This window comes from Syngnathus floridae, chromosome 11 (assembly GCF_059516105.1).
Source record: "Syngnathus floridae isolate MCC-2025c chromosome 11, RoL_Sflo_1.0, whole genome shotgun sequence".
Taxonomy (NCBI): domain Eukaryota; kingdom Metazoa; phylum Chordata; class Actinopteri; order Syngnathiformes; family Syngnathidae; genus Syngnathus; species Syngnathus floridae.
The window spans coordinates 2,880,020-2,907,500 of NC_142423.1; the positions used below are offsets into that span (position 1 = coordinate 2,880,020).

Consider the following 27,481-nt stretch of genomic DNA (forward strand, 5'->3'; position numbering starts at 1 on the left):
CTCAACCGAAGAGTCACTTCAGAGTTCCTTGGCACCAAGATGGCAGCAAAGCACTTTTTATGTCTAAATAAAGCTCCTGAAATCACTATGACAATGCTCCTTGGCGCCAAGGTGGTGCCAAAGTACTACCTTTATTGCTGACAAGCGTGTCCTGGGAGCCCCAAGTGTGCTTGCTCGCCCGCAAAGTGATCAGTCGAGTCCCAATTATTAAGGGAATGGTGTCGAGTGGACGCGCTGGGCAACTGGGCTGCTTCAAAACCCCCACAAAAATGACATTACATTAGCGTGGAGTTTAGATCGATTTCATGTACCAACTTTGACACATTTCGACCTTTCAAGTTGGATGGGAAAAATCTCCAACTATCATGAGTATTTTACAATGAATTGAGATTATTTCAATCCCTTTACATTTTGAAAAATGCCTTTGCAGCAGTGAGCATAAATTCAAATCAAGTCTTAACATTAGCGTTAGCATTAACATCGATTGGTCTCGACAAATCGAACATTAGCCTCAAACGTTTGCTTATTATCGAGACTTGAGTAAGCTGGCACCATCAAGCGTGCGTATCTCAAGTTTGCGCTTACGAGTCAGGGCAAACATTTGGACTAATGATGACCCGTATCTCCCAAAACTTACAAGTCACAAAGCCAATCAAAATTGTATTAGTTTAGTATCAGCATGAACGTACGTAAAGTGCATTGTAGTCGTCGACGCGAAATCCATGGCCAAAGAAAGGAAAAATGCAAGGAAGGGAGAAAAGAAAGAAGGTAGGAAAATAGGAAGGCAGAAGGAAGGGAGAAAGAACAATGACACTGGTGACTGTTTGGCAGCGTTCGCGCCAACGTTAGCCTTGGATGCTAATGAAGTGGCCCGCTGTGCTGCCAATCGCACACTCCAGTGTGTGCGTGTGTGCGTGTGCATGTGACCGTGGAGGCACTCGTGGGAAGGTAACAAGGCTTATTGTCTAACCCTCTTGAGGTACTATTAACCTTTGCTTAAAACACGCACACACACGCACACACGCACACACACACACACACGCACACACACACACACACACACACACACACACACACACACACACACACACACACACACACACACACACACACACACACACAAACGAGTGAGTTAATTGGATGAGGCAAATATTGTGGAGTAAGTTAATGCCACCGTTGCACACGGCTCCTTGTGGAGGCTTCGTGTATGTGTGTGCGTGTGTGCATGCTTGTCTCACCGATAGGCACAAAATTTGCAAAACCTATTCATCGCAACCCGAAGTGCGTGCACAGATCTCGAGGAGCCATGCACAAAAACTGAACTAGGAAGTTGGCCATTTTGGTTCACAGATGCCCTTTAACACAGATGAGCTCCTGAGAAAGTTCAAACAAATGCTGCCCCAAATGACCACAAATTTGGATAAAAAATGTAAAAACAAATGTGGAGCATGTGGACAAACTGAACACATTTGTTTTGAGATAGGACGTCGGCAACAAACGATTGTATGCTAATGGTGTTAGCATGCGCTAATGTGGAAGTTTTCACAGAGACATGTTGGATTTTGTCCACAATTTAGGGAGCGCGTTATCTGCGCCTCACAGCAAAAGCCATTGCCAATCACCTGTTATCCAATTTACTCACTGCGTGCTCATTTGATTTCTTCAGATTTAGGAAAATGCTAAGACACTGAAGCAGAAATTAGACTTGCACAGGTTGGTTGAGTTCAATCACAATTCTTGTTCAGAAAGCTCTGTTTTCACGAAAGTACAATACAGCGCTGGGCCCTTCAAGAGCAAAAAGTCTCCATTCAGAAAATGCAATGTTCAAAGTTCTTTGATCAGCTTATATTCAGTTGCACATTGTGGGCCGAGATTGATGGGTGATGAGTCTTTGGCGTGGGGCAAGTTCGCCATGGGAGTGGGTGCTGGTTATGGGCGATTCGGTGTGTGTGGGGGCTGTTGTCTTCCATCTCGTCTTTCGGCCCTGGCGATCATCTTTGGCCGAGTCCTTGGCTGGCTCCCTCTGGCACCTGCTGGTTTTATCTCCACGTGAGCTTCCTGTGAACATTCTTCTCCAATCTTGGACATACACTGTCGTACCTCATTCTTTCAATTTTGTCATTTTGTACGAAATTATGTTAGCTTTTGGCTGTGACATCATTAATCTATTGCTGTTCTTTTGATACTTCATGTCTTTGCTTATTCTTAGTTCAATCATGCTTCCAACCGTATCTTTTCTTTGTTAGGCAAAATATTTCCCTCTGTGCAGAGCGTTCAGTAGTAATCAAAAACTGGCGTCTAGCATTAGTCAAAACATAAGATACAATCAAGTACTGAACGGTCAAGACGACTCTGGCCGTGTCCATGATTTCGAGAAAAACATCAGGCATGCATTACACCGTTCCTTAAGGGTCATTAAGCTATTTAGGCAATATATCAAAAGACATTTGTTATTTCAAAGTGCTCAGAAATATATATCAGATCATAAAGTTTATAAAAACCTTTCTCATTACCACTTATCAAAAATGTCTAGTTTTGTCTTCTTTATTGATTTGGTGTGTAGGTATAATTATATGCTTAAAATGTTTTTTTCATTGATTTAATATGTGAATATACTTGTCTGCTTATGTACTTTATTCAATGAGGTTTGAGCACATCTGTTTTTGTAGCTAGGCAGGACTTTTTGTATTTTGACCCCATTCCTTCAGACACTTGACTCGTTTTGATGGAAAATGAAGCGAAAACAGACCCAATGCAATACAGTCGTGCCCGTCAGTATGTTAGTATGCTCTAACCAGGATTTGATTTCCTCGGACACTCCTAAGTCGTTTACATACCAAACGAAGCGTAAACAGACAGAGCGCAGGCGGGCACCCTCGTTAGCACGTTAGCACGCTTGGCTGCTAAGTAACTAATGAGGGTGAAAACAGCTGCACGAATACGCCAGCTCGTTTTTCCACGGACGCCGGCCGACGCGCACGAGCGGAATATTTAGTCCTGAGTCATTTAACTCCTCCTCTTCACCCAGATGGGGAGCCATCTGGGTGAAGAGGAGGAGTTATAAAAATCTCTCAGCAAGGATCATGGTTTCAAACTTGAGTAAGAGTTACAAAAAAACCCATAATGTTTAAAATTGAGTTTTCAGTGATTGATTCAGTTTGCAGAATCGGTTTCATGGTGCCATCCTGGAAAATGTGGCCCCATATGATAGGTTTGAGTCCCCAACAAAGCCAAGGCAAGCGGATTTGAAAGTAGGGTTTTGGAATGAAATGTGGTTTTCAAGCCTGGCTTCTTGTTTTAGGTCAAGGTTTGCAGTCGCAGTTGCGGTTCAAGGTTGACAATGTCAGACTAGGTTTTCAAGGTTGGGTTAGGGTTTTAAACAAAGGGCCGTCTTTCTAGACAGGGAATTAAGGTGGTAAAAGCTCGATCAGTGTTTGGGTCTGGCTTTTGTGACGGGCTCAGGCCTTCAACTAAGCCCCTGGGGTGTCCTTTAAAGCTTGGATCAAGGTTTCAAATCATCCAAATCCCAAATTAAAACGAGGCCTTGCCTATCAAACACCTTTAGACTTTAAAGTCAGCTTTGCTTTTTCAACCTGGATTAGGCCCGTCGTCCAAAACAGCCATAGCAAGAGCCAAACAAAGGGAGCTTTTCCTTTCATGTTGACTGAAGCGCCCTTAACGTTGTCTAGCTTGCGCGCTAAGACAAACAGAAGCAAGTCAACGTAATCTCAGGCTTTTACGAGTCGAGGTTTCGAGGCCAGCTGTCCGAGTCTGTCGAGGAGATGACGGGCAGGCCTGCGTGTTACGCCGAACGGCACCTCGCCGGAGACCGCCTGTCAATCAATGAGCCTCCCTGCCGCCCCCCGGCTCTTGCTCGGTCCGCCGCGCAGCTGCTGAGAAAAAGAAGGCAAGGCAAAAGACATCCTTGTGTCAAGTGTGGAAGGAAAGGAGGATGCCTGATAGCAAACTTGCTGGCACATCGAGCCGCCTATGCATGTGCGCTGCTCTGGATCGGAAGGGTATGGGGAAAAAGTTTTTTTCTCAGGTCAAGATTGTTTGGCACCCCCCAATGTCCCATATTGATAGCTTGGACAAGATTAGTCAAGACGCAATTTCCACTTTCTTTGACGGGAACTTTGACCCTTCTAACATGGCTGCCACGTAGGTTTCCTCCCGTCTCTCTCTCTCTCTCTCTCTCTCTCTCTCTCTCTCTCTCTCTCTCTCTCTCTCTCTCTCTCTCTCTCTCTCTCTCTCTCTCTCGATTAGGCGGAGGGCTACGGGAGATGACATGGGAGTGTTCTTACTCGGCCGTAGCATCGAGTGTCCGCATCGTGTAGCGGCCCAACCTTGTGCTACCAAAAGAAAAAGTGCAGCCACTTGACATTTTGCGTGATCAAAGCAGACGTGGGAGGGCGGCTGTTTGGCTCCGAGGTCACCAAAGGGTTAGCCCGCAGCAAGCGTGCCAACACACGCACACAGAGAGGTAAACGTGTTCAGCGATGAAAGGTGCATTCACCCGTCTGAAAGTATCAACATAAAAAAAACACTCCAAAAGACGCCGGTGGTCAGGACTGTCCTTGCCGTGCACGCACGCACGCACGCACGCACGCACGCACGCACGCACGCACGCACGCACGCACGCACGCACGCACGCACGCACGCACGCACACAGGCCCTCTCGGGGCGAGTGTGATGAGGTGTGTGTTTAATCTAAAAGCAGCTGGGATGCGATGAGGAAAACATTGGCATGTAGGCCACGTGACTTTTTTTTGGGGGGGGGCAATGTTCTCGGGGCACGTTAGTTCATGTTGGGTGTATTTTCGCAGCATTTCTCACCTTCATTTGGAATACAATTCCCACAAGTTTGGCTTGCCCTTTGGTCCATTTAGGCACTTGCTAATATTCTGTCGCCAGGGGTGGCTTTCAAGGTTTGTTTGGAATCTTCCGAATTGTTGGACGTCAGAGTTCGTTTGGAAGTCACTCAGGCAAACGAGCTGGCTTACTGGCTGACTGGCTGGCTGGCATGCGAGCACGCGCATTCCATAGTGCTCAGGATGAACGCTGCCACCCCGAGGCGGCTGCGCAGCTATTGGCGGCCTTCTCATAAACTCGCACTAACGCGTGGCGACATGAGCAGCGAGTCGCAAAAGCAAAGCCGACGATTTGGCATTGAGCGGCCGGGACGAGACGTGAAGGGACGGGACGGGACGCCCGCCGGCAGCCGGGCCCTCTAAAGACTCTCGTTAGCGCTCACTTAGACAGCGTCATGGTGACCCCGTGCGCCTTCGTCAAGTAGGCGGCATCTGCTCACTGACGGACAATGTCTTGACTGCGCCGTGGCAAGGGCCCTCCCTGCAGGAGCGGCCCCGCGTTATTTAAAAGCGCGAGTGTGCTCCAGCTCAGCTGCTCCGTATGAAATTTTGATGGTGCTATTGTTTGCTGCACCCAACTTTGATTTGTTTGCTTGCTCAGGGGATGAGGGTGGCGGCGACGACGCATCGCCCAATTCGTTGCGACCACTTTGAGGCAGCATCAAGCCGCATCTTGTTTTGAGCAGAGCGGCTGGGGAAACCCTATTCCCAATTTGGAAGACAGACCCATTCCGAATTAGGATCGGAAGCTCGAATGTGAACCCGCTTTGGAAGCCTAAAGGCAAGCCCTTCCTTGCCCTTGTTTGAAACTCTCTCACAGGTGTCAAACTCAAGGCCTGGGGCCCAGATACAGCCTGCCACATCATTTTATGTGGCCCGCGAAGACAAATTGTACATCAAATTCATGTGTCATTACTAGAATTGCAAATTGTCTTCACTTTTAATAATATCTCTTTTTTTAAAAAAATATTTGACCAGTTTTTACTCATCTGATTTAAAAATGAGTTATTTGTCTGTTTGTTTTGTAGCTTTTACTGTATATAATACAAGGTACTCATACATTTATTTGGGTTGACATAATGGCCCTCCGAAAGAAGCTATGACTACAATGCGGCCCGGGAAAAAAATGAGTTTGACACCCCTGCTCTAGTCCTATCTTGAAAGCTGAATGTAAAACCAGTGCAACTCACCAAACCCTAATTGTAGCTCAAAGCGTTGTTTGAAATTCTAAATTGCTGCATATTTGAAACCATACCTTGAGTTCGGCATTTCAAAACACAACTTAAACCCAAGTGAAAAGCCTGGCCCTGATTCGAAATCCTGCTGCCGCCAGCTTCAGAGCCTTTTTCCAAAGCCTACCCCTAACCCGTCTGAAAACCTCTACCTTTATACCCAGAAGCTTGGACCCATAACTCCACTCCCTTACCGATGTTTGAACCCGTCATCTGGGTTTCTGTCCTCAGCCTCGCTTGCAAAGCTAATTCATTCGAAAGCCCTCGTATAGCTCGCAAAGCCACTTCCCTCGTTTCATTAGGAAACTTGAATCATTGCTTGAAACCCTAACCGTAGCTTTATACATGAAGTGGGGGTTGGAATTTACAAAATACTGTAAAATTTTGAAAAGGAGAGCTCCGAACGCCACTAGGCAAGCGTCATTGGAAAACGGCCTTAACGTACGAGGGCCACTCAAACAAAGCCTCGCCGAGCGTCCATGCGACAAGCGCCGCCGGTGACAAAGCGTAAAGAAGCTGGCCGCCGCTAATTGATTCCACAAATAAATCCGTGCAAATTAAACGCTGTGTGTCAGAGCATACGGCTAATTAGCACAGCGCGCGTGGGAGCGGGAGGCAGCCAAGAAGGGGGCTGTGGCTTTTGCTTGCGGCGAACGCTAATGTGGCGGAAAGTGCGGCACGAAAGTAGCGGAATGAAGCCCCGTCGTCGTGTTGGCACTTTGCCGGCGCAAATGAGCGCTGCAGGCACAAGCGCAAGCCAACCTGGAGTTGTGGCTTGAAAGCCAAAAGCTCGCCTGACCCTATCCTGAAAACCATTTAGGATGCAAAATGGAAGCAAGGCTCGAAAGCCCCTTGAGCTTGTTTTGAACTCGAACCAAGTGCAAGTTTGAAAGACCAACCTAGCTGTGTTTGCGGAGCGATTTAAAACACGGACTGGATTTGAAAACTGAGAGCTGGTTCCAAGCCTGAATTGGAAAGTGTTAATTTACCCCATTGCTCCAGTTTGAAATGTTAATTTGAAGGGCGCAAAGCAAAAACAGCACTCGCCGCTGCTGTTGCGTGCTCCGTCTTCATTTTCTTTTGAAAAGCCCCACTTGCAATCGCTTCGCCATCCGAGCGTGTGCGCGCCTTTTGTCGTTGTGACCCGTACGTTGCTTTTGTGCCCGGCAGGCGGTTGCACCTTCTCGGACTCGTACAGCGGCTGCGGCTACAGCGTGTCGCTGGGGACCAGCGGCTTCACGTGGGAGCAGGACCACAGCGCCCGCGCAGGTACGCCCAGCTGCTTTGCCACAAAAGCTCCTTTGCCAAGGCCTCTCTCACACAACTGTTTGGCGTCATCATCCAAGAGGGGCGACATTGCAGACGTCACCTGTCTGCAGGGCCGAACTGGGAGTTTTTTTCAGGCCAGGAGTCAGTTATGTAACCAGGCCACCCTGGCCTTGCCCACACATGCATGTTCACACCCACACTTAATTGCATGGGCACAAGCAAAATGCATTTGTGCGGACATACATGCACACACAATAGTATGTTTTTGACTGATTCAAAACAAATATGCACTCCAATATAAGCATAATAGTCACAATACTCACCCTGGATATTTTTAGTCCTGGACATTTCCAAGACTCAGCTGTGTCAGCTGCTCTGAGCTAATACTGGGCCTACTGTCTGAAGCACCAAAACTGGCAATATTTCCACCTTTGCATAGGAAACATAGAAATCCATCCATGCATCCATCCATCCATTTTCTGTACCGCTTGTCCCCACAGGGGTTGCGGGCGTGCTGTCATCGGGCAGTAGGTGGGGGACATCCTGAACTAGTTGTCAGCCAATCGCAGGGCACACAGAGATGAACAACCATTCGCACTTGCACTCACACCTAGGGACAATTTGGAGTGCTCAATTGGCCTACCAAGCATGTTTTTGGGATATGGGAGGAAACCGGAGTGCCCGTAGAAAACCCACGCAGGCCTGGGGAGAACATGCAAACTCCACGCAGGGAGGGCGGGAGGTGGAATCGAACCCGCACCCTCCTAACTGTGAGGCGGTCGTGCTAACCAGTGCACTACCGAGCCGCCAAACATAGACATATATTTTAATATTAATTTAGCCAGGGCCAGTTACAAAGTTTAGAGCAGGAGTTCTTAAGCTGGGTGAGTTGGTCTCAGGGGTTTGGCAGAGCCTCCACTGCAGATGTCCGAACACACCTGATTTATCGTGTAAATTCGTGATAATGCATATCTAAACTGGTCTGGAAAAGGCACACTTATTTGCAGGTATGTAATTTGTTGTGAGTTCATGTATTGTGTTGGTTTTGTTCTTTGAACAAGGTGATGATCATGTACGGCTCATTTTGTGCACCAGTAAAAAACATCTGTGTCTTGAATTTTTTTTTTTTTTGCTAAAGAGGGGTTCGGTGAATGCACATATGAAACTGGTGGGGCTTGGTGCAGCAAGGTTAAGAACCACTGGTTTAGAGGAATGTGCATGTAAGAAAGAATAACAAATGACTGTTCAACTTACAAAACCAACTAGAACTAAATCTAAAAATAAATCAACAGAAGGACAGCCTTATTACTTGGCAGCGGGACATATGCACACAGCACATGCAAACTGGCATGCATACACGCGCGGGCATACACAGTTTTTAATGGCACCGTGTGTGTGTGTGGGGGGTTTAAATAAATCTGTAACTTTTCTCCATTTGGCCGCGTCCTCCTCCAGCGCCTATCTTTTTTCGCCCCTCTCCCTCTCTGCACCGCCTTTCCTCTTCTTTTTACCACATTCGAAGTCCATTATACCGTATTTTCCGGATTATAAGTCGCTCCGGAGTATAAGTCGCACCAGCCATAAAATGCCCCAAAAAGTGAAAAAAACATATGTAAGTCGCTCCGGAGTATAAGTCGCATTTTGGGGGCAATTTATTCGACAAAATCCCACACCAAAAACAGTCATGAACGAGCAACAACAGGCTAAACGATAGCAACAACAGGCTAAACGATAGGTATGCTAACGTGACAAACACAAACAAAGAGCTGAGAACGGGCCTGACGTAACATATAAAGTGATTAAGGACAACTATTACATGAATAACATGTTTATAAAACCATCAGTGTCACTCCAATTCATTAAATAGCAACAACAGGCTAAACGATAGGTATGCTAACGTGACAAACTCAAACAAAGAGCTGAGAACGGGCCTGAGGTAACATATAGAGTGATCAAGGACAACTGTTACATGAATTAACATGTTTATAAAACCATCGGTGTCACTCCAATTCATTAAATAGCAACAACAGGCTAAACGATAGGTATGCTAACGTGACAAACACAAACAAAGAGCTGAGAACGGGCCTGACGTAACATATAGAGTGATTAAGGACAACTATTACATGAATAACATGTTTACAAAACCATCGGTGTCACTCCAATTCATTAAATCCATCGATCGTTCTTTGTCAACAATGGGTGCGCACGGCTGAGGGCGCTTGCACTTCAAAATATTCCACAGGCTCATATAACGATAGATAAACTATATTTCAAATAACTATAATACAAGCCAATAATATTATCAAACCGTGCACTTTAATTCCATTAAATCCATCGATCAAATTCCTCGTCCTTTGTCAACATCGCCGCGCATGCGCCCTGACGTCAGCCTCGTCTTTATTCTACAGATCTACTATATAACTATATTGTAGCGTTAACAAAGTACAAGGATAGACGTGGGTTTGGTAAACGGCTCTTTATTAAACAAAACAAACTTCCAACCGTGTGGCGGCGTGGACTTCCAGACAGACCGGGCGTGCGTAATGGCCATGTCCGAGCCCCGCGCACCGTTCGCGGACAGCCACTCGGCCGAGCGCCGGCCCCCGACTCAGTAGAGTAGGACCGGGCGTGCGTAAAAGCCATAATAGTTTTTCAAACCTTCTATGTCACTCCAAATCCTTAATTCCTTCAAACTCTTTGTCCTCCGTGTCACTTAGAAATGATCACCGCTAATGATGCCGGTAGTCCTTATGTGGGCACGTTTGTATGTAAACAACCGCCGCGCCGCGCTACTGACGTCACTTGAAATAGTAATCCATTGGTACATCACGGTTCTCCAAACTTTCTTTCCACTGCTCGATTACTGTTTTCAGCTGCATATTTTACAACTTGAAGTTTGTAACCTGCAAAATATGAGTTTCTTTTTGGTGCCATTTTTCTTAAGCCCACCCAGTTGATGAGTCACGGCCAACGGTGAAATTTAGAGCGCCCTCATCTAGTTTCGTCTGAAAATATAATTTTTTTTGGTTGCTTTATCAAAGTCAAAGTCTGCTTTATCGTCGATTTTTTTTCATATACTAAGACACACAAAGAGATTGAAATTACGTTCCCACTATCCCTCGGTGAGATAGTACACATATGCATACAAGCAACACAAAAAAACCCAAGAAGGCACAAACGAATAAATAAGAGTGTTGAATAAATGATAAATAAACAAATAATAATAAATAATAATAATCAATATAAGAGGAGCAAAAATGGAGCAAGTGTACAGCAGACAGTGGACTTGGATATGGTGCTTTAAAGTGTTAATTGCTTTATTTGATGTTTTCTCTATTTTTTATGTTTTGAATATGTTCAAGATAAAGATATAAAAGCATGTGAAGTGATCAACTATACTAAAAATAACATGGGAAGTGGTCAACTATACTTGTAAGTGATGTCTTAATGATCAAGTAAAAATTTGTGAAAAAAACCCACATAAGTCGCTCTGTGTATAAGTCGCCCCCCCACCGAAACTATGAAAAAAAACCGCGACTTATAGTCCGGAAATTACGGTAGTCACTTGCACCACTCACTACCTACAAACACCACAGCAGCCGGCACCTGACATACATAACACAGCCCTTCCTCCACACGCGCTCAGTGTGGTTGATACGAACTGTGGGGGCGGGTGTTAATTGATATAAACCAATCGTCTTTCCCTCCTCACATGCTCCTGGCCTGAGTGGCCTAAGTGGCCTGGCCTGTCTTTCAAACATTGAATCCTAAAAATAATTCTACCCGTTTGAACAGTCTCGCCAGTTAAATCTTTCGTAAATACATAAATCCAAGTTTCAATAAAATTATCAATAAATATTTCTACTCGAGAGGCTAAGTATGGGTCTGTGTTATGCATGCAGCATCAGATGCCTTCAAAATAATTTTATCCTAATCAATTATTTTCATTGACAAATCCGCACTTATCGACCATAAGTGACCCGACCCTCTGTTTAAAGGGTTAAACTCCCCTTCGACCCCGCTGCTGTAACACAGCCCTCATAGGGAGACGAGAGTTTCCAGGTCGCGGCGGGAAAAGATTCCTCCGACTCTTACCGCCTCTTTATTCTTTATTCTTTTTAGGACACCAATCCCTTTAAAATCACTCTGAAACCGGTGCAGAGTAACCACTTGAAGCCTGGAATCAAGATGACCGCGCCCTTTTTACCAGCGGCTCCATCCCCATTTTTGATTTGAAGCATTTGTTATCGTTCGGATGAATTTATCTGTCTTTGGTAAGACCGAAGGGATTCGTTGATTTACTAGAGCGCACTTGCCCTAACTGAGCTCAAAATAACTACTTCGAACCAGATCTGACAATTCCTGATGTTAAGGATTAAAGCTGTCTTCACTTTAAAAATAATTGAACATATTTAAAGAATGACCATGATAGGGAAATAAAGAAATTTTAAAGTTCTATTTGCTGCATACAAAACCATGCTCAACATAGTTCATATGAAATAATCGATAACCAAATTAAGAATTAAGAAGAAATTTAATGAATAAGCAAGAAAAAGAATTACAAGTCGAAAAAACAACACTCACCCGTCTCAGAACAAAAGAGAAGACAAAAGGTCTAAAATCCTATTTGGTTGAACAAGTCGAGTGATCGGCTCTCCTTTGTTTCAAAATCCAAATTCTGTTTAAAAAAGAGGAAAGGTCTGGCCACGAGGAGCTTAGCCAACGCCGTAACATTGGCGCCTTCCCCTTTCTGCCCGAAGCGGCTGTCTCCTCTGCCTTCCTCGAAGCTTAAAATTTGACAAAGTCCAATTTGAAGACTCTGGAAATTCATCTTAGTAGATTTTGGTTCAATCTCAAAAAGAATGAAAAATCCATCTTTGTCTAAACGGCGTTCTTCACACCGGGCAGCGTCACGGCCATCGCCCTGACTAGGAAAAACCGCCCCGCTCTGTGTCAGGACAAAATATTTATAGGCTTCTGGCATTACCTCATCGGAATTACCTCACCGGCACGTGAGGTGGCCTTTCTGGAAGTTTCTAGAAGCTTCGAGAATGTTCCTTAGCTGATCCCTGTCCAGGCCAGCCGGAAACCACTGGTTGTCTTGGCAACCTTGCTTAAAGCAGCAACCACTGCGCATGACTGTACTCCGCCACCGGATGCAGCTGTTTCCTGTTTTGCTCATTCTTTCACTATTAGCCCTTGATGTCTCCTCTCAACTTAATACATTCAGGTATGAATGGAACACCAATGTTAAATACAGGTTGGACATTGCAACATTAATAACATATATCTTGTCTAGTAAAGATCAGTCTTAACACATAATCATACTTAACCATAATAATGGGTTCTTCTAACTTAAACATATATATTGATATTGCTCAAGCTGTTACATCTTAAAATTATGGCATAACTCATATTCCAAAATTGTGCGTTGCTACGTGTTTGAACAGGTCGTGTCCTCCCAATTGCTCACAATTTAATTTATTAGATTTGCTAGTTTCCATCAGGTCACCCCTATGTCAACTTTAACACCATCTCCTGATGAAATTTTGGAACTACTCCATGTTTTGGGATAGCCAATGTGCCTGGGCCAAATTTGAGACCCAATTTTACACCATTTTGTACCACCATGCCACTTGACATCATCAAAAAGCTAGGAAAGAATAATCAGACTAATTCCTCTGGCTCTTTACTTTGTCTGATGTTTTACTTCGTTATTTTGTTAACTGTCGCCTTTTATGCATAATTAATTTAAAGGTCAAAAGTTCTTACGGCCCTTTTAACTCTCCTTTTAATGGACACAACTCTCTGACAACATAATTTCCACTGAGGTGTAATTAACTAATAACTATTGTATTGATTAGGTACATTGAGCAACCTAGCCCCCTTTTGACTGAATTCAATTGGGTCCAAATGTCCTATGCCCAATTTTAAAAATTTACATGACTAAATTTCAACTCCTTAAGTTTGACAAGCCAAAATATCTGATCCCACTGCTTGTTTCCTACCATTTTAGTATATATGTATTATCCAAATCTATTCTACACATTATTCCCATATTATCAAAACTCCTCAGTTCTGCAAACTAAGTGCCAAGCAAGCTTCCATCCACTTTGACCCAAGCCCCACCAAGTTTGGTAACGCCTCAGCAAGGAGTCTAGTTCGGTTGTTGGACACTTCATGTTTCACGTGTCTTTCGCAGCACCTTGTTGGATTTGGTCCACAATTTGGGAAGCGCGCTATCCGCGCCTCACGGCAAAAGCCATAGCCAATCACCTGTTATCCAATTTACTCACTGTGTGCTCGTTTTATTTCTTCAGTTTTAGGAAAAGGCTAAGACACTGAAAAAAAATTTAGACTTACACAGGTTGGTTGAGTTCAATCACAATTCTTGTTAAGAAAGCTCTGTTTTCAGGAAAGTACAATACAGCGCTGTGCCTTTCATGCAACAATGCTCAAGAGCAGACAGTCTCCATTCAGAAAAGGCGACGTTCAAGGTTCTTTCGTCAGCTTATATTCAGTTGCACATGCCAGTGTGGGCCGAGTTTGATGGGTGATGAGTCAGGGGGTGTGGAAAGTTCTTAGAAGAGCTTGATTCCATGGGAGTGGGTGCTGGTTCGGTGAGAGCTGGTTCTGTGGGGGTGGGTGCTGATTATGGGCGATTCGGTCTGTGTGGGGGCTGTTGTTTTCCAACCCGTCTTTTGGCCTTGGCGATCGCCTTTGGCCGGGTTCTTGGTTGTTTTCCTCCTGCCGCTCTTCCTCTGGCACCTCTACCGGTTTTATCTCCAAGTGTCCTTCCTGTAAACCATTCTTGCACATACATCCACTTCGCCCACTGTCGCACACCGCGCATTCATCATTCTTTCAATTTTTTCATTTTGTACGGAATTATGTAAACTTTTGGCTGTGACATCATCAATTTGTTAATGGTCCCTGACTATGCAAAGTTCTTACTCACCACTTACCATGCATTTGTTTTTTTTGTTCTTTTGACACTATCTTTTGACACATATCTTTTCATTGTTAGGCAAAACATTTCCCTCTGTCCAGAACGTTCAGTAGTAATCCAAAACTGGCATCTAGCATTAATCAAAACATAAAATATAATCAAGTACTGAACATTTTTAAACAACTTTGGCAGTGTCCGTGATTCAGAAAATCATCAGGCATGCATTACACAGTTCCTTAAGAGTCATTGAGCTATTCAGGCAATGTATCAAAAAACATTTGTTATTTCAAAGTGCACAGAAATACATTTCAGATCATAAAGTTATAAAAACCTTTGTCATTACCACCTATCAAAAATGTCTAGTTATGTCTTCTTTATCGATTTGGTGTGTAGGTATAATTATATGCTTAAAATGTTTCTTTTATTGATTTAATATGTGAATATACTTCTGTTTTTGTATCTAGGCAGGACATTTTGTATTTCGACCCCATTTCGTCAACCTCATTGTCTCAAGTTCTGCTTTAGTCATTGTCTCAGAGCCAACCTGTCCAATACTCTTGGTTGAGTCAATTTTCCAAAATGTCCATTTTCATCTTGTGAGTTACTCCACCTCTCAATAGCTGTACTCATCTCCGAGGATGATGTTTTTCCTCCGGAAAATAGTGCTTGCCTACCCCCAAGCACAAAAACAGTCCTTCTTTGTTCTTGCAATGCTCAAAGCCAAGGTCAAGGCTGCAGGTGGAGTTTTGGGATCAAGTTCCAGGGCTCTGGGAGAGACAGACTGGGACACCAAACTCATAAGAGTGTCTACAAATTTCGTTGCCATTCATTCCCGAGTAACTTTTGTTTATCAAATTCACCTAGTGACATTGATCTCTTTTGCATACTGTAAGTCCTGCAAACTCATTCTGTTCTCAAGCTACATTTTAGCTGACGATTTTCTATTCAATTAACTCATCTTGCGTCTGTGTTCCAAATGTAGTCTTACTTTGTTATTTTTAATTCTTGACTGCCTAATATTGCCAGATATCATATGCAATATGATAGATCAATTGGATTTGTGCTGCAATTCACGAGTAGACCCCCCCTTGCTCCAGCTCAGCTCATTGTCTAGCTCCAGAATATTCCTTGAACTCCCAGCCAGAGTTGGAGCTCTTATCTGATTCCTCCCTTCCTCTCATAAATTATTGTTGCAAAAGCCTATCCAACCTTCTTTAGGAAATTATGACTATACCGCATTATAAAAAAATACATATACAGTATATATCATGAGGGCGTTCGTTAGGCCCACAATTACAATGATTAGTCCAAGCATGCTTCTTTCACACCTGTTGGCAAGCAGTTAAACGTTCATTTCTCTGGGTGGCTGTTTCAATAATCAATGTCGTGTATGAATTCTTTGCCCGTCATCATTCATTCTTCCATTATCCTGTCTCAGTCTCACTCGTCACCACCCCCATACAGCCCCCGGAGCGGGCACACTCCGCCCTGCGCGCAGCCCCAGCCCCACCTGAACGAGGGAGGGCCCGGCATTGCAACATCGATACGTCACAGGTTGGCCACCCCTGTAGCAATCATGCCGTCGGCCCCCACCTGCGTGCGCACAGCATACGACCGCGCGCAGAGACCAGGCCCCGCCCCGCGGCCACACCCCCCGGATGGAGCGCATGCACACTCATCGGTCTCCCCTGCTCAAACCGTAGACCAACTTCCCTCCATTGGGGCCATGCTGTTCTGCCTACCTCCAATCACTCATTCAAATAAACACACACATGGGGATCCCCAACTTCTTCACACGCGCGCTCAAACACACACGAGGACGACAACAGACTAACATTAAAATTTCACAGACATCACGCTTAAACACATAAGAACAGCAGTCAATTCTTCCAATCTGATAACCAATTTTGCTTCAGTTTTTTGTAACAATGTTTTGTAATCATCAGTAGGGAAGTGTCCAGATCTTTGAAAGTTCTTTATCCAACCAGTCATTTCTTTTCGTTTTTCATCGCGCTCTTTGGCGGAAAATTTTCCACTTGAATCGCAACAGCAGCACTCAGTTGAGCTCTCACACTCTTATCTGCCAATGGGAGTGCTTACAAATCAAACCAATCTTTTCCCGCGATCAAATTCACCTTCCATTGTCATAATTAATCTGAATTAGCACTATTAATAATATATAACAGTAATAACAACAACAGTAACAATTATGTATAGACAACTTCAACAATATTACAACCAGACAGTCAAGGGCCAACGCCCTATATCTGCTTTATAGCAACAGAGCCAACAGGGCCCTATCACCAGCCCCCACAATAAAGACAATAAACGAGCACAACAGCACAAAAACACTCACAAATGAAGCATAAAAGAAAACCCTGGATTCCACCTCAGAAGTTTTAACACAAAGGAAAAGAAAACCCCGGATTCCACCTCGGAAGTTTTAACACAATAAAAAATAAAACCCCGGATTCCACCTCGGACGTTTTAACACAATAAAAATGAAAACCCCGGATTCCACCTCGGAAGTTTTAACACAATAAAAAAGAAAACCCCGGATTCCATCTCGGAAGTTTTAACACAATAGAAAAAAAAAAAAACGGATTCCACTTCGGAAGTTTTAACACAATAAAAAAGAAAACCATAAAGAAACAACCACCTCCACATAAATCATTAAAGTATCAAATTTTGGGTCGGGAAAGACAAATCCTCTACGGTGTGGAGGCCACATATTATGAAGGAAAAAGCCTTCTTACCTTCTAAAGGTGGGGCCCCAGGCCTCCAGACCGCAGAAAAAGCTCTCCCCCTCGGAAGTCTTAAAACCGATCAACTGGACATCACGTCGGGGTCACCTATTGTTGCATTTTGTTCAAGATGCCCGTCGTTGAGCAAGGAAAACAAAGATGTGTAGTAATACTTGGTTCTTTATTTGCAAGATCTTGGGTTGTTTCATCTGCTGAAGTGCATTGTGTACTGACTGCTGTAAAACAACCCAAGATCTTGCAAATAAAGAACCAACTATTACTCCACATCTTTGTTTTCCTTGCTCAACGACGGACATCTTGAACAAAATGCAACAGTACCTTGGCTCACTGTATTTATCTCAGACGGGTCCAAAAAAGCAAAGCAAGAAGCAGTGGCCGAGCATCTGTCAGGGCGAGCCTCGTTAAGAAGCAGCCGGCGTAGAAAAGCCGACCGGGGCTGGAGTAATGGCTCCCCACGGGCCCCAGATAACTCTGGCGCTTTATTTACCCGTCTCCATTTCATGCTTCTTTTGTTGGCCCTCCTCCTCCATTTGCAGATGGGGACGCAGCGCGGGTCCTCATTACGCCATCCCGAGCCTGCGTCCAGCCTTTGATGGCGGCCGGATCATCCCAAAAGTCATTTTTCTGCCTTTGCCAACATTCGAGGCAACCTAGCCAACGTACGGCTTTTGACAAACATCAAAGACATCACGGGCATTCATCCAAGTCCAGCTTGTGTTGACTACAACTATGCCTTTTTTAAAGTTTTAAAACAATTCAGCAACACAATGACCCAAGAAACATTTTTTCCAGAGTTGTCAATCTAACGTCAATCAACCCATCAAGTCACGGTTATGTTTTGAAACATCAAAGACAATTTTGAGTCGGCAATGAACTCGACACTCATTAGCAAATGAAAAACATTCCAGACCTCGATTGTCAATTGACATAATAAATTTTTGACAACAAAGACAGTTAAGTTTGTCAAGAAACCCAAAAGACATTTTGTTTTTGAAACATCCAAATCGATTCTCAGTTGCCAGCTTGATTTTCAGATATGAACGTGACCGTTTGACAATTGCTTTCCAATTGGAAATGTCAAGGACACCAAAATGCAATTTTGGAGGAACATCAAAGACAAGACAATCATTGAACACAAACACACACAAATTTTTTAACTGTCCGAGACAAGACTCGTTTTGTGGACATCAGCGATGGGCACCATAGTTAGCAGCTAGCGTTGGCATCCTTTCATTCAAGCTGATGCAAATGATCTCATCTTGTCGGATGTCTTTCCTTTGATTTTGCTTTTCTGTTCTTTTTTTTTGTTTTCTTTCCTGATGCGTTTTTTCTTCTTCAGGGTTTTGACGGTCGCTGCTCTTTTGGTTTTTCTTAAATGTTGGATTTGGTTGCGTCAGGCAGCTGAAGATTTTTTTTTTCTCCCCCCTTTGTCTTTTCTCTTTCGTCTGCTGACAGCCGGCATTGAGACGCATAAATTATCCATGTGCCGCGCTGGCGTCACAAGTGGCAGCACAAAGTCAAAATCTTGCCACCGTCAAGTCCTGCGGGTGCTAAAGAGATACCTTTTACAACTCTCGAGCAGAACAAGAATGTGAAGAAGATGAAAAAGAAGAATAAGGTGGCGCTCACTTGCCGCTCAAGTTAGAAAAAAACACTGCTGCTAAACTTCGCGGAGTTTGACCTGCTTCCTTCAAACAATCACATCCAGAAAAAAGTCTCTGTCTTTGTGGTCTTTGGGTTGGGGGAAGCAGCAGGTGGCTGCTTGCTCCGTTTTGTCATCAGCAAGCATCTGGGAGAGTGGGAGTACCACAAACCGACTGCCTTAAAACAAAATGGTCGACTTTCTGTTCATTTGGAGGCATGGGTCTATAGCAGCACCAAACTGTTCTTGCACAATTTGCCCCTCAACACTCTCTGACGTATTTCATTCTTTGAGGATCAAATTGTAAGTTGACAGTTTGGTGGCGCTTCAGATCCTTGAGACTTTTTGGCCATTTTTCAAAAGTTTTCAAATTCCTTCATGGTATTGTTTTTGCCGACATTTCTTTGAATTCTTAATGGCTCTTTCATTTCAAAGGCTTGACGCGCAGCCACCCCACGGTGATTGAGGATGTGGCGCGACTTGAGTAGCGTGTAAATCTGGCGCTGGCTCGTGGCGGCGTTCCACAGAGCAGACCAGGCTCGTAAAACACCTTGAAACGTACTCGACAGCAAGCGGAAGCTTTCTTTATGTGGCAGCTGCCTGCCCTGCATTTAGAAACAGTTAAATTCTGTATGGGATGCTGGAGTCCCCTGACGTAAACGTCAGTTAAATTCCATAGGAGGGCAGACTCCTCTGTTTTCTAAAGAAGTAAAGACGTACAGGTAGTTGGAGCAGTTAAATCCCGCTGAGGTGTCGTGGGGCCTCCTCACTAACCTTCCTAATGTGTTAGTTTTCTGCTGCCATCTGTGGTGGGTTTTCCTTAACCCTTGTTTAGCTGGTTTGGCTTCTTTCTCCATGAAAAGATAGGTTTTATATTACTTTGAGAATAAGGTAAAGATAAGTTTTTCTTGCACAATAGGAAGGTTAAAGAGTTTGTTAAAATCCACGGGAGGGCGGGCTCCCCTGCTTGCCTGTGAGACGTTAAGAATGCGCATTGTGTGTGAGTGTGTGAATGGTTTGACTGAGAGTGATCTCGTTTGAGCTCTCATTTATGTGAACAGTGGTTTTGTGAGAGTAGAGGAAAGGAGACATTTAACCACTGTTCTGTGAATTAAATTGGCTTTGGGACACTGTAGGTGCCATTCGAATTGCCAACTCCGAAATTTAGAGAGCTGCATCGGATTATGTCGAACGGGTGTCCGCACTAAGCTCGGTATCGATATGGTGCTCCTGAGGGAGCTCGGGACCACCAGGTCGTCTAAGGAGGGGTGCACCGGCCCAGGTCGGAAACGGAGCAGGGCTAACTCCCTATGAAACTATGTTTAGAAGACCTTACAGGCTTCCTCAGTTCAAAAACACATGGCAGACTTTGCGCAGGCCACAGCTCGATTAAAGTACTCACCAAATGACTCTCTAATGCTCATGTTTTTGGATCTCCTCAGAGTCAACACCCTGAGCTTCGGGTTGGTGTCTTGGAAATTGGCTTCTGCTAGCTTTCGTGTCAACCCTGGATCTTGGCACCAGGATCAGGCACTATTACCAGACTTTGCTCACCTTCCGTACTTAGGTTGGGTCTGCGGAGATCACCTTTTTACAATAAGATAAATGCAGAAAACAAATAAATGCAGAAAAAACAATATTCTTTCCCTTCACATTTATGCAATTGGATATAATTGCCAACTCCGAAATTTAGAGAGCTGCATCGGACTATGTCGATCGGGTGTCCGCACTAAGCTCGGTATCGATATGGTGCTCCTGAGGGAGCTCGGGACCACCAGGTCGTCTAAGGAGGGGTGCACCGGCAAGACCATGACCCTGACAATTCCAGACAAGGAAAATGTTCTTCTTGCATTGCAAATTTGCTCTGTCACACTTTCTCCTACTGTCATCAAGTTGAACGCTGCAACATTTCTGCTTGATGTTGTACTTTTAAACAAATTTGAAGCATGTTTTTGTCTGCCTCGGTGCCCTTGTGTCAGGTGGCGCAATGGCGGTGAACGCGTCGGGCCGGGCATCGGGTCAGCGTGCTCGTCTCCACATGCCCATGCTGGAGGAAAACGACACCCACTGCATCGATTTCCTCTACTCCATATCGGGCCGTGACGGCGCCAGCCCCGGCGCCCTCAACGTCTACATCCAGGTCGCCTCAGGTGAAGGGAAGGCCTCGTGGAGTTGTCAAGTCGCTCAAACGGTTTGTTCAGGTCTACGGCGGCGCTCAGAGCAACCCCGTGTGGAACATCAGCGACACTGTCACCGATGGATGGCTCAAGGCCGAGCTCGCCATCTCCACCTTCTGGCCCAACTCCTACCAGGTGACACAGGCGCTTGCGACCTTCACAAAAAGGTTGCCATGTTTGACTCGTTGACAAATGAAGCCCTGTGACAAAGAGCGCTTGAAAGAAAGCCACGCCGTGCAGTGCCATGCTTCGGCTGACACTGAAGGATGCCGAGCATTAGGCCAGTCCCGGTCCGATGCAGCGATAGCTGAATCTAGTCCAAACTTTGGCTCTTTGTCTCGAGTCATGTACACATTGTCCTGGAATCAAAGCCAAAACTGAAAAGCAAAGACCGCGACACAGTCTAGCTTATAAATGCGCCCGTATTGCACAAGAATCGTCTGCCGTCGGCCTCGCGAAGGCTCGCCGGCCGTCTGCCATGTCGCCGTCCGCCAAGCCGCCGCTTGCCAAGCCATCGTCTGCCAAGCCGCCGTCTACCAGGCCGCTTGCTTTGAGTTGGACGGCGCACGCCTCTCAAAGTCCATTGACAAGCAGGAGAAATGGCCATCTCAGATTTACTTGCACGCATGTACGCACATTTGCTGTCACGGAAATCACCAGGAAGCGTGCGTGCGCACGTGCGCCTTCCTCTCATCTGCGTTCGTCCTCTTCCTCTCCAGGTGATATTTGAAGCCGTTTCCGTCCGGGGCCACCCGGGAGTCATCGCCGTCGATGACGTCCGAGTTCTGGCTCATCCCTGCCGTAAGTGAGACACCAAAAATGTTGCACCGTGTTTGAGCTCTGCCGGGAACTCTCATCTTACTTCTCGGCTTTAGCATACCGACATCCTCCTTCAGCATATTGAACGTTTGATATGCACGCCGTGTGCTCTATCTCAGTTAAAGACCGTTCACCTCCAATGTCCTTTCCTATGTGCTCCGTCTACAATTTAATGTCATGTGATATCGCCGTAGTCGCACGACGATCGTCTTTTCGTACACGTCTCGAGTAACTTCCGGTGTCGCTGGCTGACGCTGGCCAATTTTGTTTGTGCGCTTTTGTTCAGGGCAAGCGCCTCACTTCCTGCGCCTTCAGAATGTGGAAGTCAACGTGGGTCAAAACGCTTCCTTCCAGTGTACGGCGGGGGGCAAGTGGTCTCAGCGCGACAAACTCTGGCTGCAGGTGGGTATCTCTATGTCTACGCTCTCGTAGTTTGTCGTCGTCCACAAACGTGCTGCTGATTTAGTCGGGAGGCGAAGAAAAAAAGGAAAGCGCGGCACACGAAGGCAGCCAAAGAGCGAGGCGAGCTGTGGGCTCAGAAAAAAACGATCGAATGTCAAGAACCAAAGCTGCAAGTAAACAAAGCGCTCGGCTGCAACACTCCACAGTCAGTACATTGGAAAGAGCAAAGAGCACTCGAGCGAATCTGCGCGCTATTCATCCATGCTAATTGCAGAGAATATTTCGCGCGGTGCGCTCGGAGGTCTCGGCTGGAACAGCGGAGCCGATGAAACACTTTGTGCCGACGTCTCCAACCGTGTGCGTGCAAAGTGTGCCGCTGATGACATCCGCCATGGAGGCGGGCTGGGGTGGGGGTCTGCAAACGGACAAGATCTGATAGCGCTTTAAGAATAATAATACTAGATTTGATTTATAATGCACTTTGAAAGGTTTAAAGGTAAAGTTCACACAAGTGGCCCATCAGTGGTCCACACAAAAGCTGAAAAAAAAAGCTCACAGTAGTAGGCTGCAGGCGCAGCACGTCCAGCGTGTCTGCCACAAAAGCCCGAGAAAGATGCATGGACGAAGGCAGCGCATCACTTAGGAGCGCATCACTCTTAAGCCTGAAAAAGAAGTGCAGCAAAGTTACGACGAAAAAATGACAAAGCACAATGAATAAAATACAAATACAGTGGAGCCTCGGTTTTCGAACGTCCCGGTTCTCGAACAAATCGGTATTCGAACAAAAAATTCGAGATTTTTTTGCTTCGGATGTCGGACGAAATTCGGTTGTCGAACCTCGCGAGATGAGCCGAGAGGACCCGCATGCCAACTGACTCCGTTCGTTATTACGTTCTCGTTACTCTGAGGATTGCATCAACTCTAATCATGCCTCCAAAGGAAGCAAGTGGCAGCAGTAAAGCCATCCTAAAACACAAAGACGCTCCTAAAGCAATGCGACAGTGAGCGCCCGGCGCGCTGCGGTTGCCCTATCAGACCAAATTAAGCTCCCTGCGCACTGATATCCACTTAAATTTTGGTAAGTCCATTAGGACTTTAAAAATAGTTTCTAAATTTTAGCGACCGCTCTGTTACAATAATGCGACCAGCGCGATGCAGTTGCGCGGTCGGCGGCGCGCTGCATTTGCGCGATCGGACAAAATTAAGCTCCCTGCGCATTGATGTCCACTTAAATTTTGGAAAGGACATCAGGACTTTAAAAATATTTTCTGAATTTCAGCGACGGCTTTGTCACAATAATGTGGCCAGCGCGGTGCAGTTGCACGGTCGGCGACGCGCTACGGTTGCGCGTTCGGCGGTGCGCTGCAGTTGTGCGATCGGACAAAAATGCGCAAATGAAAAAATGCTTTAAAAAGGTGTTTTTATTTTGCTTGTAACGGATTACATTTGTATTCCATTATTTGTAATGGGAAAACATGATTCGAACAGCCTTCTGAAACGGATTGTGGTCGAAAACCGAGGCTGCACTGCACAAAAATACGAAGCATTTGGTGCGAAAGGGTGACGGACGGCACAGTGCCTGGAAAGCGGCGCCGACTTTTTGAAGAAAAAACTATTTGGAGAATGTTTTGCGTCACCGGTAACGCTGACTAACGTCGGCTAACCGGCTAACACTGGCTAACACTGGCTAACACTGGCTAACACTGGCTAACACTGGCTAACACTGGCTAACACTGGCTAACACTGGCTAACACTGGCTAACACTGGCTAACACTGGCTAACACTGGCTAACGCTGGCTCTCTTGCAGCAGTGGAACGGCAAGGACACGGCTCCCATGGTGACACGGGTGGTCAACCACCGCCGCTTCTCCTCTAGCGTCGGCGTGGGTGACACCTCGCAGCTCGGCAAAGCCCACTACCGCTGTGTGATCCGCACCGACGGCGGCTCTGGAGTCTCCAACTACGCCGACCTCATCGTCAAAGGTAACGGCCCTTGTCCAACATTTCAAACGTGTATCCCAACATAGCCGCTCGCAAAACACCCCAAAGATCAAAAGGACCTTCGTTCTCCGCCAAAATTGTGTTGCATTGAATTTTGGTCAAGATGGTCACAATGGCCATTTGGCAGAAGGCTTCTGTTTTTCTCTTGGTGACCACAGTCTCATCTAAAATTAAGCTCTAGCCAGTGGTGTGTGTCAAAATGGAAGACGGCCATCCTACTCCGCAGCGTTCACGACGCAAGTAGTTGCCATACTCCTCTCGATTTTGCACGATACTGTGCCCCTAAAGGCACCGCCAATTGGTGAAGATGTGCAAAATGTCGCTTTCCAGAAAAACGTCAGACCACGTTGTTATGATCTATTTGTCTATTTTATAATTTATTAGTTGTTATTTGTTCATCTTCCGAACGGCGAGGGCGGCCCGGAATGGCAGCGGCAAGCCAAAATGGCTGACTTACTGTTCAATTTCGACCCTGTTCCTCAGTTTTGTTTTGGCTTAACGTGCTGTCAGGAGCAACATTGTTTTTAAAAACGCTGACGTCCCACCAGCTGGCTTTGGGACCTGAGCCCTTGCGACTTTTTCACATCAATCGTTGTGCTCGGCATGTCCACAAAAGGCAACGAGACTCTGGTTCCAAAGCATGAGGTGCAATGCAGTCGTTTTCTGCCGCCCTACCTGAGCAAGCAAGTCGCCCGCAAACAGTTTGCCTCTAATTCAGCCCCCAAAAGAAGTTTGACTTGGCAGCATGAAATTGGCCCGATGGTGCGTCCAAAAGTCTCTGTGTCCGTCCGAGGGTCTGTTGGACCATTTCCAGGTGATCGAGTTTGAAGTACAGTAATCCCTCGTTTATCGTTAATTGGTTCCACGCCCACCCGCCATAGGTGAAAATCCGAGACGTAGAACATACAGTGGGGAGAACAAGTATTTGATACACTGCTGATTTTTCAGGTTTTCCCACTTGCAAAGCATGTCTGCAATTTCTATCATAGGTACCGTATTTTTCGCTCCATAAGGCGCACTGGATTATCATTGAATTTTTTATTTTGGAAATTATTTCATATATAGGGTGCACCGGATTAAAAGGCGCATAAAATAGAAGCTATACTGCATCAAACTGAGGTTGACTAAGGTTGCGGTATACATCCACTAGCCAATAACCAATGAGCCCTCTGTAAACAATCGCGTTTCTCAAACTATCTCCTATAAAAGTGATCAGAACCGACTAAAGTTTGATCTAACTCATTGGTACTGCTTACTTATGTTTCCTTTCCATATCGATCCATAAATTTACTCGAAACATTAACGGAGCAGCCTATTTTGAAAGGAAATAGCCTCGTGCGTATAGCAGCTATCATTATAGCATTAGCCACCCGCAAACTCCCATGAGCCTCAGCTCGCAGACTCCCATGAGCCTCAGCAAAGTGTCATGGCGGCCCCCTGTAAACAATCACGTTTCTCAAACTCTCTCCCATAAAAGTGATCGGAACCGACTAAATACTGAGGGTGTTTTCACACCTGGACCCTTTTAAAAGAACCAAAGTCAGGCCTCTTTAAGGGTGTTTTCACACCTGGACCCTTTTAAAGGAACCAAAGTCAGGCCTCTTTAAGTGGACCAAAAAGTGGACCAAGAGGAAACAAACTCAGTTCTTTTTGTGTTCACATTGTGAGTGTATTTCAAAGAGGACCGAGTTCTCTTTCTGTTTTTGCGCCTGAGGTCACGTGACCAATCTACGGCAAGCCAAGGAGGTTACAATACAGTGCAAAAAGGCGAAGTGAACCCAGTGCGCTTTGTGTTCACAATGCACAGATTAGGTGAACCGTACCGTTGACTTTTTAGCGAACCGTACTGAGACCACCTCCTGAGGTGGTCTCAGTACGGTTCGTTTTAAAGGGGTCTGAGTACGGTTGGCGTGTTCACATATGCACAAAAAATGCTGAGTCATCGATCTGAGTTCGTTTAGAGGGCTGAAAGGGACCAAGTGTGAAAACACCCTGATTTAACACATTGGTGGTACTTATTTATGATTCCGTTGGATATTGATCTGTAAAGGTACTCGAAAACTTTAACGGAACAGCCTATTTTGAAACGAAACAGCCTCGCGGGTACAACAGCTATTCAGTGACGCCCCCTGACCACGGTTGCCGTAATGCTGGGAAGCGATGCGACCTTGTAATTTACTAGTTGTGCTAAAACGTATTGAAACATTTTGGCAGAGTGCTGTGTACAACCAGTATGGATCAACAAATTCATCAATTGGTTCATATATAAGGCGCTCTGCCAGTATAAAGTGCACTGTGGTTTTTTGAGTAAATTGTAAGGTTTTAAGTGCGCCTAATAGTGCGGAAAATACGGTACTCTTCAACTGTGAGTAATGGAATCTAAAACAAAAATTCAGAAATTCACATTGTATGATTTTTAAATAATTAAATTCCATTTTATTGCATGAAATAAGTATTTGATACATCAGAAAAGCAGAACTTAATATTTGGTGCAGAAACCTTTGTTTGCAATTACAGAGATCAGTTCCTTGTAGCTCTTGACCAGGTTTGCACACACTGCAGCAGGGATTTTGGCCCACTCCTCCATATAGATCTCCTCCAGAGCCTTTAGGTTTTGGGGCTGTCGCTGGGCCACACGGACTTTCAGCTCCCTCCAAAGATTCTCTATTGGATTCAGGTCTGGAGACTGGCTAGGCCACTCCAGGACCTTGAGATGTTTTCTACGGAGCCACTCCTTAGTTGCCCTGGCTGTGTGTTTTGGGTCATTGTTATGCTGGAAGACCCAGCCGCGACCCATCTTCAATGCTCTGACTGAGTGACGGCGGTTGTTGGCCAAGATCTCACGATACATGGCCCCATCCATCCTTCCTGAATACGGGTGCAGTCGCCCTGTTCCCTTTGCAGAAAAGCATCCCCAAAGAATGTTTCCACCGCCATGCTTCACAGTTGGGATGGTGATCTTGGGGTTGTACTCATCATTCTTCTTCCTCCAAACACGACGAGTGGAGTTTAAACCAAAAAGTTTAAACTTTTTAAGTTTAAAAACCAATTTTTGTCTCATCAGACCACATGACCGTCTCCCATTTTGCCTCTGAATCATGAATGTAATTGCAAATAAAGGTTTCTGCACCAAATATTAAGTTCCGTTTTTCTGATGTATCAAATACTTATTTCATGCAGTAAAATGGAAATTAATTATTTAAAAATCATACAATGTGATTTTCTGGATTTTGTTTTAGATTCCATCACTCACAGTTGAAGAGTACCTATGATAGAAATTACAGACTTCTACATGCTTTGCAAGTGGGAAAACCTGAAAAATCAGCAGTGTATCAAATACTTGTTCTCTCCACT

General features: G+C 45.3%; 1 protein-coding gene, 2 long non-coding RNA genes and 1 other non-coding gene across 21 annotated transcripts in view; 2 read left to right on the plus strand and 2 right to left on the minus strand.

Moving 5' to 3' along the window:
- LOC148390313 (uncharacterized) overlaps positions 1–27,481 on the minus strand; it is a 139,312-nt gene that overhangs the window by 12,329 nt on the left and 99,502 nt on the right. The gene's annotated exons all lie outside the window — the stretch shown is intronic.
- Positions 1–27,481, plus strand: part of ptprt (protein tyrosine phosphatase receptor type T) — a 109,301-nt gene that overhangs the window by 2,821 nt on the left and 78,999 nt on the right. For 16 of the 17 annotated variants that reach the window (XM_088390571.1, XM_088390555.1, XM_088390557.1 and 13 more), the window contains exons 2-7: positions 7,274–7,372; positions 20,708–20,868; positions 20,930–21,040; positions 21,625–21,706; positions 22,011–22,126; positions 23,935–24,109. In XM_088390571.1, coding sequence (XP_088246697.1) covers positions 7,274–7,372; positions 20,708–20,868; positions 20,930–21,040; positions 21,625–21,706; positions 22,011–22,126; positions 23,935–24,109 — 744 coding nt within the window. The remainder of the gene's footprint in view (positions 1–7,273; positions 7,373–20,707; positions 20,869–20,929; positions 21,041–21,624; positions 21,707–22,010; positions 22,127–23,934; positions 24,110–27,481) is intronic. The other variant, XM_088390567.1, reaches the window with a different exon arrangement.
- LOC148390316 (uncharacterized) lies at positions 1,719–12,339 on the minus strand. 2 transcript variants are annotated; one of them, XR_015861419.1, is made up of 2 exons: positions 11,957–12,339; positions 1,719–3,890 (listed from the first exon to the last, which is right to left on the minus strand). It is a non-coding gene; the product is annotated as an uncharacterized LOC148390316 (long non-coding RNA). The 2 variants fall into 2 exon arrangements; XR_015861418.1 differs by having other exon boundaries at positions 1,719–3,893.
- On the plus strand, positions 19,943–20,041 carry LOC148390317 (signal recognition particle RNA). Its single transcript, XR_015861513.1, has one exon.